This window comes from Monosiga brevicollis, genomic scaffold, assembly GCF_000002865.3.
Source record: "Monosiga brevicollis MX1 MONBRscaffold_49 genomic scaffold, whole genome shotgun sequence".
Classification (NCBI taxonomy): Eukaryota; class Choanoflagellata; order Craspedida; family Salpingoecidae; genus Monosiga; species Monosiga brevicollis.
In genome coordinates this window covers 275-16,259 of record NW_001865086.1, presented here as the reverse complement: position 1 = coordinate 16,259, position 15,985 = coordinate 275, and the positions used below count along the sequence as shown (strand labels likewise).

The window sequence follows — 15,985 nt, the reverse complement described above, 5'->3', positions numbered from 1 at the left end:
GCCACGGGGAAAAAATAAAATCAAGCATAAAAAGACCCCTCTGGCAACCGGCGCACGCGCCCACGCACGCGCCCACGCACGCAAACAAGTACGCTCGCGCACTGGTGATCATATCATGTATATGTGCAAAAAAAAGATGATTATTAAAAAAAAAAAAATCAAAAGGCCGGCGGGCGTCTCAAAAGAATCGCTGAATGGTGGACAGGATTGAAGATAGGGAGAGAACGACAAAGGTGGTGCTGCGGTCAAGGACGTTGTAGCCCACGAGGACATGTGTTGTGTTGAGCAAAAAGAGCGAATGCACGTAGACACGGCGCGTCTGATCCCTTCCCCTGGGATCGGGCCGATTGGGGATGGGAAGCCGCAGTTGCTCCTTGCCCAGGCCGAGGACACGGTAGGGCGGGACCGGCTCGACAATGTACGCCAAAGGCACATAGGAGTAGTCTGTCGTCGCACGACCGTGCAACACGCCAAAGTTCTCGTGCTCTGACAACTGCAGCATGTTCGAGGCCAAATGAAAACTCTAGCGCAAGGTTGCGCAAAAACACCGAGGAGGAGAGGAAAGAGTGTGAAGCACGGCAGAAAAAAAAAAAAAAAGTTGATGCATGAGCCACCTGCACACGCTTGAAAGACGGCACGGGGAGTAGAAGCATCCGAGGCCCAAGGGCCCCCACCCTTTTGTTTTTCTCTTTCTTTTTGTGCATGGGATCAAACCTGGAGGCGGAGCGTTTGCATCAAACCCCTCAACAAGGGCGCGCTGGCAAAGCTTTCAACCTTTCGACAGACCCCCGTCTCCATGTGACAGGCCACGACCTATTCCACAGGGGTTGAGGCATGGGTGGGTCAGTCCATTCTGCCGTGCCCGGTGCGGTCGCAGACGGCTCGGCGCACCTCGTGAGGCACAAAGAAACGGCTAAAGAACATCTCGTTGGTCTCTGGGTCATGGCGTAGAAAGGACCAATTTTTTTCAATCCGACCGCTCCCGCGATACATCAAAGTCAGCGGTTCACCAAGAGTAGGGTAAACCTGTTGGACTCTCATAAGGCGCTGGCTGTGAAAGCAGGCCACCCGTCGACAACGCAGGGTGGTGAGGGCTGAAAGCAAAGGCGAAAAAAAACAAAAAAAAAAAAAACAAAAAACAACCGACACAGAACAAGGCGAAAAAGAAGAAAGGTGGCCTTTGCTCCTGCACCCCCCTCCGAATCACGCTGGTGGGTTGGATGGACGTACTAGTAGTCACTCGAGTCCTTGATGGGCGTGCTGCGTTGGGACGGAACAGGCCATCACAGGTGTAACAAGGTGAGTTCCCGTTCGAAGAAAGAGGGAAAAACACCGGCACCAGTCAACAATCACAAACATGCAGTGTCTGCAGTGCGAACGTACCGCCCATCGCCGCCAGTGTGAATGGGCGAGTTGAAGAGAATGTAGGCACGGTCTTGAATGACAAAAGTGCGAGCATCTTCGGGACCGAGATAGCGCCAGCCATCCCGTCCAGCTTCAAAATTGAATTGCTGTGGCAGCGGATTCAGCGTCTCACTTTGTGGATGGAAAATCACAGGAGCAAAAATTAGAGAGCAAGGGTCGGAGCCGGGGAGCGCGGATGGGAATAAGAAAGGGGCTTGCGTATTTTTCTTCAACAAAAAACAAAAAATAAAACGCCTTGTTGATACGGGAAGGAACCGGGTGGGACGTACATGCAACGAAGCTCGGCATCGAGGCGGCAGGTGAGGAGGAACGAAAAGCCGCGAAAATCTTGAGCGGGGCAGGGGTGGCGGGACTGGAGGTCGTGGTCGGGGCAGTCAACAAAGTGGCCTGATTCGTTGCCGCCCGTGAAGCGGGTAAAGAGGCGGAGCTCGAGGCCGTTGTTGGGGCCGGTCGGGGTAGCAATGACGGTTGGATTGAAGATGTGACACACGTGTTTAAAGTAAAAGCTAGAGTTGACGTCAACCTCTTCGTAGGCAAAGTCGACATAGTCTGTTTGTAGAGAAATCTGATCTTGCCAGGCGCGGGGCACGCTCGGATCGCCGCGGGACATCATGGTAACTGCGGAAGTGCTGGGGCGAGCGGTGACTGCGGGGGTGCTGGAGCGAGTGGTGGTAGTGGTGGAGCGAGTGGTGGAGCGAGTGGTGGTGGAGCGAGTGGTGGTGGAGCGAGTGGTGGTGGAGCGAGTGGTGGTGGTAGTGGTGGTGGAGCGAGTGGTGGTGGTGGAGCGAGTGGTGGTGGTGGAGCGAGTGGTGGTAGTGGGGCGAGTGGTGGTGGTGGGGCGAGTGGTGGTGGTGGGGCGAGTGGTGGTGGGGCGAGTGGTAGTGGTGGGGCGAGTTGGTGGAGCAGTGGTTGTGGTTTGTCGGGGCGTAAGACTGGGCGCCAGCGTGGCCGGTGGAGACGGGGGGCGGTGGTTGCTCCCGCTCGGGGAAAGAGTAAAGGTGTCGTCCTTCACGTGGCGCGCATCGGGCGGTTGTTGGCTACGATTACAACCCTGCCCAGATCCACTCCCAGTCCCCCATGCCTGACACAAACTAGTTTGCTTCCGCGGCGGGAGCGTCGATTGAGTCGAACCCAGCTGATGCACGACCAGCGTCAGCACGATCATCACCGCAAACCCCCATGCCAGCACCAGCCGTTGGTGCATCGTCGTTGTTGTTATGAGAACCTAAAAAAAGGAAAAAAAAGTGTGTGTGTGTGTGTGTGTGAGTGTGTGTGTGTGTGTGTGTGTGTGTGTGTGTGTGTGTGTGTGTGTGTGTGAAAAGAAAAGAAAAAAGAATGACAAGTGTGAAACTGTTGTTGTGAACTCTCTCTTGTTTTTTCCTATGGGACTTGTTCAACGAGCCCTATGGGTATATCCCTCCTACACAAGGTTAAAATCGTGCAAATGGTAACAAAGTCGTGGCATGATATCAAAAAGTCATGAGCAACTGCAAAACAATCACAACTGTTCCTTTCGAAATCGTAAGCAACACTCAATTTTTTTCCGTTGAAATCGCGAGGATCATTGAAATTTTGAAGTTCAATTTGAGCTGCGCAAAGCAGCTGATGCTGCTCGGCGAGCTCGAGCCTGAGCTTTGTCACGTTGTAGTAGCAACCGCTTATTTTCACATGTAGATTTAAAGTCATTCACGTTAGCATCGTCTTCTTGGCTGGCGGCAACGGCTCGAGCAGTCTGGCGGCGAGTTCGGGAGTTGTCGACAGCCATGTCCAAGATTGGCGCGAGCTCGAAGGATTCACTCCTGTGTCTCAAGATTCCGCCAGTTGCGGCCCTGATCTGGTCATAGTCTTGTTTGTCGCGAATGCGTAGCTGGTCGCGGCGAGCTCGAGCCTCATCTTCATTTGTGGCGCCATCCTGCCAGGCTTTCATGTACCTGTGTGTATCACGGATTGCTCCTTTCAACATATCTTTTGTCAGGTAGGATCCAAAAACAACGTTGAGAATCTTCTCGAGCCTCTCTGAGAGGCGCGTGTAGCCAAAGCTTGATGAACGCGCGCGAATGCCTTCTGCTGCATATTTGACGGAACCAAAAACGGTCTCGATGGGAGCAAAGTCGGGCTGGTATTTTGGTATTGGGACAACAAGAACCGGACCGCCGTACAGCTCACGATCCAACTCATAGTAAATGAGCGGTGAGTAGCGCTCATCAGTTTCTGGAATTGTGCTTGAGGCGCGCACAAACACCTTTTTCGTGTGTTCAACACCATGAGAGCCGGACATGAGACTGAGAGCTTTATAATGATGTGGCACATTGTCCCAGGTCACGACCAGAAGACCTGAGCCATACTTTTTTCGCCAGGCAGAAATTGTGCCCTCCAAATAGCGCTGTGAACTCTCGCCTGTACTGTTGCCAATGTCGGTACGCAAGAAAACAATCTCTCCGGAGTAGGCCAATGCTGCAAAGAAAGAGATCGACGAACGAGGCGCTGGTGCCAGACTCCTTGCTTGTCCTTGAACGACCCAGCCTTTGTGTCGCGTTGCTTGGGTAGTCATCCAGCTCTCGTCCGCAGAGAGAAGAGCATGCTTGTTCGACGAAAAGAGGAGGTGCTCCTTGTCCAGGGCTTGCAGGAATGTAATGTAGTTGAGGCAAGCCTCTTGGGTCTGTGGGCCGAAAGAATCATATCGACGAGGACGTAGACTAACGTACTCGCTGTCAATTCCAGAATCCCGGTTTTGCTTCTTCAGATGATTGCAAATGGTGGCAAGGGAAACATGCCAAGGCTCGATCGAATGGCTGAGCTCGAGGGGCTTGTAGCGCTTTGCGTAAAGATACTCACGAGCGTCCGCTGTCGAACCTCGCTTGCCGTATCGCATGACATACTCAGCCAAAATCTCTTCATCCTGAGCATCCAAAACAGAAGGGCGGCCAGATCGTGGTTTTTGAGGTTTGAGATGTGGTTCTTCTGAAGACAGCTCGCCTGCAGCGCGCATATTCAGGCGCTTCATGGATATATTCGCGGCGCCATCTTGAGATCGTTGAGACTGATATCTGTTTTCCAATTTTCCGCTTGAGCACAGCGGCAATCTTGCTATCAGAACACGATTTTTGATGCTCATCGACCTCATCCAGTGCTACCAAGAAAGCCCGGCAGTCGCTGTCCGAATAGCGGCCAACGCGCCTTCCCACTCGGTTTTTTCCACGGTCGTTTGGGCTCCGGGTGCGAGCAGCTTCCGAGGCAGCTTGGGGGGGGCGATACTGGCTCCGAATCACTGGCAGGGGTGTTATCAGCAAAGCCCCATGGTGCACCACTGCCAGGGACATCATCACCCAACGATTCTGGCAAGCTCAGCAGGTGATCAGGTGGAGCATGCTGAACTGGCGTCTTGAACTGCCGCCGTACACGTCGCCTTGACATCTCAACTTTCAACGGAAAAAAATTGAGTGTTGCTTACGATTTCGAAAGGAACAGTTGTGATTATGACTTTTTGATATCATGCCACGACTTGTCACGATTTGCTTTGACTTGCTTGGGCATAACCTTGTGAAGATTTTGTTTGAGACGAGTGAGTAGGAGGGATACATGTAATATATTATATTATATCCCAGGCATGCTAGCGTCTGCGACACTCGGCTCCTCCATGCCCCGCGCGCGCACACGATTGATTATTATGATCGCTATTGACTTTGAACTATGGGCTTGATCAACGGTGGTGTCGTCGTATATCCCCGACATGCCTGCAACACTCGGCTCCGTCTTCCAATTCACAGCCGAATCAAAACTCCAGCCCTGCCGACCCGGGGCTTGAGGAAGAAGAGAGATGGCGACTTGCTCGTTGTTGTTGCTGTTGTAGCGGCGCGAGTTGTGCGACGTGAGTTGGGCGTTTTCATAGTCGGAGACAAGGGTTCCGGCCAATTCCCGCCCCCGCGTTCTGAATCTCTGCTCTCTGCATGCTGGCTGGCAATCCAGCGGTTATGGTCGGCGAGAACCTCGCCATCAGACAGGTAGAGGGATCGCCAATTACGCTGAAGAATCGTCATGGGTGAAGTGAAGTCGACGTTCATCATCTATACTCGCTGTTGGAACATGTGCAGACATTTCGATGGGAATGGGGGTTCCTAGGCACGTGGCACGGCACCTTACAAAGCTGGGAATATGGATCATGGCACATGGGTGTGCCGCTCCTACACTGTGGTTGCGCCAAGGTTTATTGGCCAGCGTTCCAAGCCACGCGCTTTGTAGGTAAGAAGCGTGACAAGATGTGCTGTGGGTGTGGTCGCACCAAGATCAGGCGCAACTCAATTCAGCGTGAAGCTCTTGCGGCATGAACAAGCATCAAGCGAAAAGCGCAAACTGCAAAACAGCAAGCATCAAACAACACGCCCCATCCTATCGCTCGTGTAGCACACCACCAACTCGGGATAGATTTGGTCATTCTCAAAGATGATCACCTCGTGAAAACCGCGCCCAGGCGGCATCGCGACAACCGAGTCATATCTGTAGAAAAGGCAGACGTAACAGTCAGGTTGGGTCAGAAGGCGGCCAGAAGGCAACTCGGCTAAGCCTCACATGCATAAAGGGAAAAAAAAATAATAATAAAAAAAAAAGGAAAGTCTGCCCAACGCACCGCTCATGGTTGCTACGCCGGTTGGGTAGAGGCGGAGGGGCCAGCGCTCCAGAACGAGGCGATTCATGGACAAAGGCACGGCCCAACAGGGCTCGCGCGATGATGACCATGCGTTCACCGTTGGGTCCAGGCTTTGCATATTGATGACTCTACAGCCATGCCGACACCGCGCCTGTGAGCAGCGATAGCAAATACGATCAAATTAAACCTGCAAGACAGCGCCGCCGCACCTTGCCGGGATGGTCAGCCAAGTAAACACCAAGACCATACAGATGGCCGCTGCTGCTACCGGCGAAGCGATAGTCGAGGCCCAGGCGCACAATCTTGTCGCGCAGCGATCGCTCGGTGTCGGGGGCGATGCCGTGGAGCAGCAGGCGCTCTTGACAGGGTGTATCCCGAAGCAAAGCTGGACAGCCCGAGAGCGCGTCCGTTGTGAAGGTTACAAGAGGACAAAGGTGCTCCTTCCTTGTGATGCGATCCAGCATCTCGCGTCGCTTAGCACTGTAGCGTTCCCACAGCACGGGGTTGTGCACGCGCTCCACCCGCTTCACAACAACGTTGCTTGGCCCTCGCCCGTCCGTGCTCAACTGCTGTAGCAGCTCAGCCACCTATATACACAATGAACTTCCATCAGTCGGCTTGTCAAGATAAAAATAATCATACTATTATGACGATAACGGCAAGCAACGCACCTCGGGGATGAGCTCGGGTGCGTCGCGTAAAACGTCAATGGCTGGCCCAACAACTTGGGTCGTAACAGGTCGCTGCACACTCTGCCCGGTGCTGAAGAGAGTTGGCCGCTGCTTCGGATCTGTTGCAAGCAAGGCTCGTGTTTCCTTGTACAAATCGCTCGTCGCCTCGCACATCTGCACACAAACACCACATGTCAACAACAACAACAATACCGTGGCAACAAGATTTGCCTCGGGCGATAGGTCAGTCACCGGGTTCCAACTGATGGAATATAGCAAACTTCCAATGCTGCTTGGGTTGCTGTCAACTCGGCCATGCTGCACTTTGCCATCTCGTCCAAACAAAGCATGCCATTGATGCGAGACCACGCGATGCATCTTGGTTTGCACATGGTCATTTGCTCGGCCGTGTCTCCAAAGTGCCGAGCTTGAGTGTGGATCAGGCTGCAAAGGGCGCTGGTCGTCTCGGCCGAGAGTCGATTAATCACGAAGTGCGACATCCAAAAAGGTCGCGGCGTACCTCAACCGTTGGCCGATACAGGTACGTGGTCGTTTGTCAACGAAATGCACAACATAGTCGTCGGGCGTGTCCAGCCTGCCCCGCTTCTCCAGCCAACGGCTCAGCCTGTGCTCCAGAGGCTTGCTCAGCAGTAAATACATGAAAAAACAGCATGCTGTTTTCCTGATCCATGTATGGAAAGGTATGCCGTTCATTCAGAGACAGCCAGCTGTCAGGCTCCACAGCATGTCAAAGGCCAGTGTTGGGTTTGCAAGGAAGCGGGTCGTGTTGACGAGGCATTCTGAAAGCGGTTTGAACGACGTCCGTCGGGACGAAACAAGAAACTGGTGGTGTCGTGAGGTCAATTGAACCAGCTTCGGTCGGCAAAGCATTCACAGTGACCAGACCAGAACAGGTGCACCATCGAAATGGCTGTAGAGACGCTCAAGGAAAGTGCATGTCACAGCAAACAGATAACAACGAACAACAATGAACACGGGCTTATCAGACAAGGCGTCTGCCAAGACATTACACGTACACAAAGCTCGCGGGGTCGACGCATGACCCCTAAAATACGGGGGGAGGGGGGGCAACCCAGTCCGTGGAGGTGCGTATTTTAGTCAGGAAATGAAGTCACACCGGCTCATAGGGGTTCCTGTGGGAAAACCCATGGTAGATTACGCTGATTGTGTGCAAAAGCAACTGAACAACAAATTTGCCGCTCACAACAAACTAGCACCTAGTCCAGTTCATCCTAATTGGCCGTGTAGTATACAACCAGCTCGGGATAGATTTGGGCATTCTCAAACACAATCACCTCATGGAACTGCCCAGAGGGTGTCGCGACAACCGAGTCATACCTGCAAAAGTAAAATGGCCGGCGCAACATAACAGTCAGATCAGGAGGCGGACAGAGACAACATGCAACAGATGGTCGATTTTGCCCAACGCACCGCTCGTTGTTGGGCGCATCGGGCAGGAGCGGTGGCGCCAGCGCCCCAGAAGGAGGTGATGGGTGGACAAAGGCATGACCCAGCAGGGCTCGCGTGATGACAAGCATTCGTTCGCCGTTGGGTCCGGCACTGGCATACTGATGACTCTGAAATCATGTAAGCACATTGCGTCAGCACCACAGCACTTGGGTAGACAGATGAGATTGACAGCCAGCGCTGCCATACCTTGCCGGGATTGTCCGCCAAGTAAACACCGAGACCAAAGCGGTGGCCGGCACTGTTGCCAGCAAAACGCTGGTCAAGGCCCAGGCGCACAATCTTGTCGCGCAACATTGTGTCAGGGGCGATGCCGTGGAGCAACAGGCGCTCTTGACAGGATGCATCGCGAAGCAGAGCTAGAGAGCCCGAGGGTGCATCTGATGTGGCCGTTTGGAGCTGATCATAGTGCACTTGATTTTTGATACGATGCAACATCTCTCGTCGCTTGGCGCTGTAGCGCTCCCACAGCACGGGGTTGTGCACGCGCTCCACTCGTTGCACTGCAATATTCACTGGTCCCTGTCCACCGGTGTTCAGCTGCTTCAGTAGCTCACCCACCTACCCACCCAGTAGATTCAAATCAGACGATCCGCGGAAGAACAAAACAGTTAACAAGCAACGCACCTCTGACATGAGCTCGGGCGCATCGCGCAAGACATCAATGGCTGGCCCAACTTGAGCGATGGCAAACTGCTGCGAAATCTGCTTGGCGCTGAAAAGGCTTGGCCGTTGCTTTGGATCTGTTGCAAGCAAAGCCCGCGTTTCCTTGTACAAATCACTCGATGAATCGCACATCTTCAGCAAAGGACAGCACAAGTGAATTTCAATCACATAAGAGGCACGGTGCCCAGTTGCAGGTCAAGAGGCATCGCGGTATTGCTCACCTCAGCAGCCAAATGCGGAAAGTCGCAGTCAGACTCTCCTGCTTGTATGCTCCAGCTGCATTGGTCCACAACCTCATCGTCCCGTGGGTGAGCAGGTGGCACCGTTTGTGGGAACATGTATGTGTTGTACAGCACGCAGCCAAAGGAAAAGGCATCCTGTGCCGGTCGTGCACCCACACGACCCATGCCAAATAGCAGCTCCGGTGCCACATAGCCAGTCGTGCCTGACGACGCGGTGGCTGTGCATGGTAGCATGGTGGCTTCGGCCGCGGCCTTGGCAATGTCAAAGTCGCCCAGCCGCACGACGGGCTGGTCCTCTGCACCGTCCAGCATGACGTTGCTCAGCTTGACATCCCGATGCACCAGGCCCTTGCTATGCATAAACGCCAGGGCCGTGCGCAGCTGAGTCATCAGACTCGAAATCACGGTCGAGGTGGCCAGGTGGCGCGCCTTGCTGAGCCACTGCTGCAAATCACCCTGTGCACACCATGGCTGTACCAGGTATGCGCTCGGGTGGCCACTGTGTACGTCCACGAGCGCGCCGAGGACCGGAATGATGTGTGGGTGCTCAAGCTGGCGCATCGCGCGGAGTTCGCGGAGAAACGTACGACACTGATCCTGCTTATGCTGCTCAGCGAGTGCATACTCTTTGACAGCCAAATCTTGCTCAGGAAGATTCGGCAGCGTTGCGCGGGCTTTATACACCTTGTGATTCTGGCTGTATTGGAGCGACAGCTGACCCAGGCTGGAGAGCGACAACGTTCGGTCTACTTCGGTCATGGCCTCCAAGATCAGACTGGCTGGAAGGTCGGGTCCAAGCACAGTGCGGAGGCGCGCTCCCAGCGTGCTCTGTTCAGGGTGCAGAAAGACCAGCAGTCCTGGGAAGTGTTGGTGCAGCAGCTGGGCGAGCTCTGCAACGTGGTCCACGTGTGGCTGATCTGATAATTGTTGTCGCAAGGTGTTGCGTCGCTCTTCTAGCTTTTTGAGTTCCTGCTCGAGACCAGACCGAACAGCTTCAGGCAGATGTTGTAGAGCCGTGTGGAATCCTTGAATCTCAGTCTCCACCTTGGTTAGTTCGTCGCGGGCAGCAACCGATTCATCATCAACGTCTTGAGTCAAACTGTCCACATGACTCATGCACGAGGCCAACACGGAGAGCGTCGTGGCCTGCCAGTCGATCATGTCTTGCAACTGCTGCGCCAAAGCTTGCGACTCGTGGTGCACAAACGCCAAGTACCAATCCTGATGTTCGTAGTCTGGAGGTGGTTGCCACTGAGCAATTTGCTCGAGACCATTTTGCTCGAGTAGGCTCAGCTTCTCGTGAGCTTGGCACAGCGCCTTCCAGGCCTCGGGCAATGCCTCCGGTTGAGGTGGTGCACTTGCATCCACGCATTGCGCGCATTGCCGTAGCGTCTCTACGCGATGAATTGTGTCGGTGGTTCCCGCTTTTGCCACGACGCCCAGGGCATCGATCAAGGCCAGCACTAGGCGCTTGAGGTTGCTGTTGGCGCTGGTGAGCAGCTCTTGACGCTTGGGTTCCACGGCGCTCATAATGATGACTTTGCTCAGGGCCGCTGCCAGGTCGGTGGGTGGCGTTTTGGGCGCGACTACTGGCGCGGTGGGTGGAACGGGGCATGCTGCCAACGCAGTCTGAAGCTCAAGAAGAGCAGGCTGCAGCTCGAAGCCAGTTGTGACATCGTGCAGCTCTTGGAGTACTGTTTCTAGGTCGTCAGTACTGGGGTCCAATTGACCCAAGCGGTTGTTCAACGCTTCGGGCGCTGCCAGCGCCTGGTCGAGTGCGTTGAGAGCCTGGGTGGTAGTCGCCTGAAAGGCAGCCCAGTCCATGGCGGGAAACTCTGGTGGTGCTTCATTGATGGTTCTCTGGATATCCGCAACCGCCGTTGCAAGATTGGGGTTTTGTTTGGCGGCACCGTTGATAAAGGCATCGAGGTGGGGGAGGGGATGGCTGGTGGTGTGCTCCGGCAGGAGTGGCCTGAGGCAAGTGTCCACCGCCACCACAACAGAGGCCGTGGTCTAATGGGGGGTTGTGTGGTGCCAATGATCGTGATCAGGTGGATAAGGCCGTGGGGATTGCATTGGGAGAACAAGATAGGGGAGCAGGCTCACCTCGAGGGTGGGGGTGGTGGGCAGAGGCGGCAGCCAGGCGGAAGGCGGTGCAGGCGTGAGCGTAGCGAAGGGGGCGGGTGGTTGCGCCAGGCGAGCCTCGTGAGCAGCAAACACGGGCTCCAGCTTGTCGCCGTGTCCTTCTTGACGTCCGACATCGAGGGGCGTTCTGCCATCCTGAGAACATGTGATTGGAGCGTGTGAGGTGGGCAGCGACGCGAGGGTTGAGTTGGGCGGTGTGCATTTGCTTTCTCATAAAAAAGGCGAGGTAAAAATGCTGCAGAGTGTGTCAGAGCCGCCAGATGCGAGGGCATTGTACAAATGGTGCGGGCAGGTAGCAGGGGTCCGAAAGGAGGCGCGTTTGGAGAAAAACAACAAAAAAAAAGAAAAAAAGAAAAAACAGCAACGTCACCCGTGTCGGGGACAAAACAGAAGATACGGCCACCGAAAGCCGCTGGAGCGTGCGAGGGGAGGCAGAGGCGCGATGGCCAGGGATGGACGGACTAAAGTCACAACATCAGAAAAAGGGGAAGAGCAAGGACGGCAAAGGCAAGAGACCAGCAGGGAACGGGGCGGGGCGCGGGGAGCACCGACAAAGCGCAGACGCGAAACAAGCGCAGGAAAGGAATAGCGGGAAAAGAAGAAAGGGAGCAAGGGGGAGGGAGAACGGACGCGCACGGGTGGGCAGGGTGTAGAGGAGCGAGGGACGGGGGACAAAGGCGACGAGCAGCGGGGAGCAGCAGCCAGGAGGGTAAAGGGGGGAAGAGGGAGGTACTGTACTGACGCTGATCTTGGCTTCAGTATCAGCACCGTGCTGCAACAGCATCTCCACCACCTTGTCATGACCCGTATAGCAGGCATCGTGCAGTGGTGTAACGCCATTCTGTGGGATGATGCATCAGCATGACGTACAGGTACAGCATCACCATCATCATCATCATGTGGTCCAGGTGCACCATCATAGGGGGTAAAGGGGGGAAGAGGGAGGTACTGTACTGACGTTGGTCTTGGCTTTAGTATCAGCACCGTGCTGCAACAGCATCTCCACCACCTTAACATGACCCTTACGACAGGCCCGGTGCAGTGGTGTCCAGTCACCCTGTGGGATGATGCATCAGCGTGACGTACAGGTACAGCATCATCATCATGTGGTCCAGGTGCACCATCATAGGGGGTAAAGGGGGGAAGAGGGAGGTACTGTACTGACGTTGGTCTTGGCTTTAGTATCAGCACCGTACTGCAACAGCATCTCCACCACCTTGTCATGACCGTGAAGGCAGGCCTGGTGCAGTGGTGTCCAGTCACCCTGTGGGATGATGCATCAGCGTGACGTACAGGTACAGCATCATCATCATGTGGTCCAGGTGCACCATCATAGGGGGTAAAGGGGGGAAGAGGGAGGTACTGTACTGACGTTGGTCTTGGCTTTAGTATCAGCACCTGCTGCAACAGCATCTCCACCACCTTAACATGACCCTTACGACAGGCCCGGTGCAGTGGTGTATAGCCATCCTGTGGGATGATGCATCAGCATGACGTACAGGTACAGCATCATCATCATGTGGTACAGGTGCACCATCATAGGGGGGTAAAGGGGAAGAGGGAGGTACTGTACTGACGTTGGCCTTGGCTTTAGCATCAGCACCGTGCTTCAACAGCATCTCCACCACCTTGACATGACCGTTACCGCAGGCATTGTGCAGTGGTGTATAGCCATCCTGTGGGATGATGCAAACATGCAGTATATGTCCCATGTTATACCATAACGTCACCCCATTCAGTGACATATTCAAAGTGTAACTGACATCACACAATATCATACCAAACAGCATACGTACCAATCTGTATTGGACAGCATCTCGAATGCGTTGTTGGTCCCAACTGGTCAACAGCCGCAGCGCCTCTTGTGGATCTGATGAACGACACGCCCTGTACAGCTGCTTTCCATCAGCACTCATGGCAACGGTATCTCTCTCTATTCACCATCCGCTTCAAACCGCTTTGCTTGCTTCTCTATCCACCACCAATCTCATGAGCCCCCTCCAAGTACAACTCGTCTGACAACCCAGAATTCGGACTCGACGTGCGCGCGCCGTTTCCAAAACGGCAGTCGGGTCAGCGGGGTCTTGCTCTTCTCTGCCTGTTACAACAAACGACCCACCTTTGGCCAACAGTTCTCGGTGGTCAGTTGCGAGGACAGGTTTACTTGTTTGCCCAAGCGCACGTCGGCGAGATCAGAAGCCTCACTGAAAGCAAAAAAACGGCAGCATCAATCAAAACGTTCTGGCGTCGCCCCAAGGCCCCGACCAGGAGAGTCCCGTATCCAGCACAAGCGATCAGCCACCACGCGCACACAAAGCAAGACACAGGTCAAGCCAGCCCGCCGATGCCAATATCGATACCGAGACCGCTGCCAAAAAGGGCAAGAAGCAGAAGAAGTCAAAGGGAAAGGGCAAAAAGCCACAGAGGCAAAGAAAAAATGCGAAGAACGCACTTGAAGATAAAATACCATCCTGGGAAATAAAGCCATGGTTTAGATCCGAGGAGTTTATTTTATTATACCATCAACGACAATGGGCAAGAACAAGAATCGAAAAAATCGCAAAAACACTGGCGACGGCGGCGGCGGCGGCGGTGATGGCCGTGGTGATGACAGCAGCACTGCTGCCAAGCCGACGACAGGGGTGGAGGAGCCTGTGGGGCAGGTAGAAAAGAGTGAAGCAGAGCCAGTTGTGGGGCCGGATGGTCAAGTGGACGGTGAAAATTCACAGGCGAGCAACGATCATGAGCCGGAGGCGCCCGTCACCACCGCGCCACCAGCATCGTCCAGTGACTTGTCAAAGCCTGCCGCAGAGAAAGCAGAGTCGGAGCCGGAGCCGAAAAAGCAGGTGCCAGCAAAGCAGGCGGAAGAAGCTGTGGCTCAACCTGATGCGCCGAGTCAGGCCATTGACGAAAAGGAGGCCCCCGAGCCCGAGGCCACTGACATTCAAGCCCTTATTCAGGAGATTGCGACTCAGTACGCCAGCTATGCCCGCCTGGACGTCGATGTTGTTCGCAAAGAGGTACGCTCTCGCTTTGAAGTGGCCTGTTGTGAGAGGAAGAGAGATTGAATGGAATACGCCTTGATGGCATGGTCGACGCCTGGTTCCTCCAAACGCCGACTCGTACTCACGCTTGGTTCGTGTGCGCAGCTCAGCAACGTGGACACGGCCACAGAGGTGTTGCTGGCACGTATTGATGAGACCCAGGGCGTGGTCGATAGTGTAGGTGCCCTGGCTTGATTGCAATGCCCGACATAGCCTCTCGTTTTCTTTGTTTCCTTTCCACTCCAAGGCCACTGATGCTGCGCCTTGTCTCCCCTCGCCCGCAGCTAACCCAAGAGCGCCAAGAGCTCACAGACAAGGTGCTGCCTGCTCTTCAAGCCAACTGTGAGAAGCTCGTGGGTCTCTTCATGGTCATTGAGCAGCTTGACGTGCGTGCTCGGATCCTTTGCTCCATGTGTGGTTGTTCCTCGGCCAGTTGCTTCCCTCGGAGAAGGCCAGGCCTGTCGATTCACCGTGCTTCCGTCTTCCTCAACTTGAATAGGCCTTGGTGCAAGGACTGCGCGCGAACGTGGATGAGGTTGAATCCCAGCTCACTGCCCTTGATGGCAACAAGACGCTCATGTCCTCGATGCTAGGTCGCATGAAACTCACTTCCTTCTTCTCGGTCAGCTCCACCCATCCATTGTCCTGCCCGCTCTGATCTTGACGAGCCTGTTTCTCCTTGGTCTCTTGGTCGGCACTCATTTTATGTCCATTTTTTTTGGGTGATGGGGGGCACAGCGAGGCAATGCAACCCAAGCGCCAGCCAACGCCGACGCAAGCAATGCTTCCGCCAACGCAGCCTCTCCCATTTCGTGAGTTTGGTGAAACCAAGCACTTTTTTTTTATTTTTATTTTTATTTTTCCCCCGCTTTGCAGAGGCCGATGGTATCTCATGACCAATTATGCGTGTCCTTTGCTTCATCCTCGTGTAGTGCCGACTGGCGACCGCCGCAGATTATCAATACACGCGAATACTTTCAAAGCTCATCGACCCCGGCCCAATCATAAACCTGGTGGCGATGGCGGCAGTGATGGTTGTTGTCGTTTGTGTTTTTCATTTTTTTAGGTGCAGAGGAGAGCTTGCACGGACCAAGCCCTTTCCTCTCTTCAGGACGCCCTTGAGCGCGCACAGAAATTCATTTTTTTTTATGACGCCACATGTCATTCATGTAATCAGAGGCATCAGCGCATCATCCGAAGCCTGGGACGGGGTGAACGACACGGAAGCGAGCGCAAGGGTTGAATTCAAAACACGGGCCGAGTCGACTCTTGTGTGCTCGCACGTATACAGGGGAGAAATTGAGGGTGGGGGATGTGCCCAGGACTACGGTCAAACAAACGACGGTCGACGCCCAGCGCCGGCGTCCTTTGCAAGGGACAGGAAACGGTGAGCAACACACATGTCTAGATGGCATCACCGGCCGATGGGGGATCCTCATCGCGTCGCTCCTCCAGGATTTTTTCTTTGATACGCTTGTGTTCTGTTTTTGGAAACCCATGCGCATTACAGTTGGAAGGAAGATGAGGGGGCGCGTGTTGTCTTTCCATCAGGCGGGCAGCATGAAACAAAATGATACAGACGGGCGCGGGGCAAAAAAGATCAAGAGAAACACGTGGGAAGGGAACACTCGACTCAAGGTGGGCGGGCTGAATAAGACG

The 15,985-nt window shown here is 54.5% G+C and overlaps 2 protein-coding genes across 2 annotated transcripts; one reads left to right on the top strand and one right to left on the bottom strand.

Moving 5' to 3' along the window:
* Window positions 1-178: 178 nt before the first annotated feature.
* On the bottom strand, window positions 179-4,297 carry MONBRDRAFT_30363 (uncharacterized protein; the record flags this gene model as incomplete). Its single annotated transcript, XM_001750813.1, has 8 exons — window positions 179-523; window positions 715-813; window positions 892-1,051; window positions 1,231-1,260; window positions 1,384-1,536; window positions 1,695-2,476; window positions 2,601-2,650; window positions 3,094-4,297. 8 exons carry the CDS (start codon window positions 4,295-4,297, stop codon window positions 179-181), a joined length of 2,823 nt encoding a protein of 940 aa, XP_001750865.1.
* A 9,516-nt stretch (window positions 4,298-13,813) lies between these two features.
* MONBRDRAFT_30361 (uncharacterized protein) lies at window positions 13,814-15,142 on the top strand (the record flags this gene model as incomplete). The annotated part of the gene is made up of 6 exons (XM_001750826.1): window positions 13,814-13,945; window positions 14,012-14,302; window positions 14,432-14,503; window positions 14,611-14,712; window positions 14,826-14,948; window positions 15,065-15,142. The coding sequence occupies 6 exons, from the start codon at window positions 13,814-13,816 to the stop codon at window positions 15,140-15,142; spliced, it is 798 nt and encodes a 265-aa protein (XP_001750878.1).
* Between the last annotated feature and the right edge of the window lie 843 nt (window positions 15,143-15,985).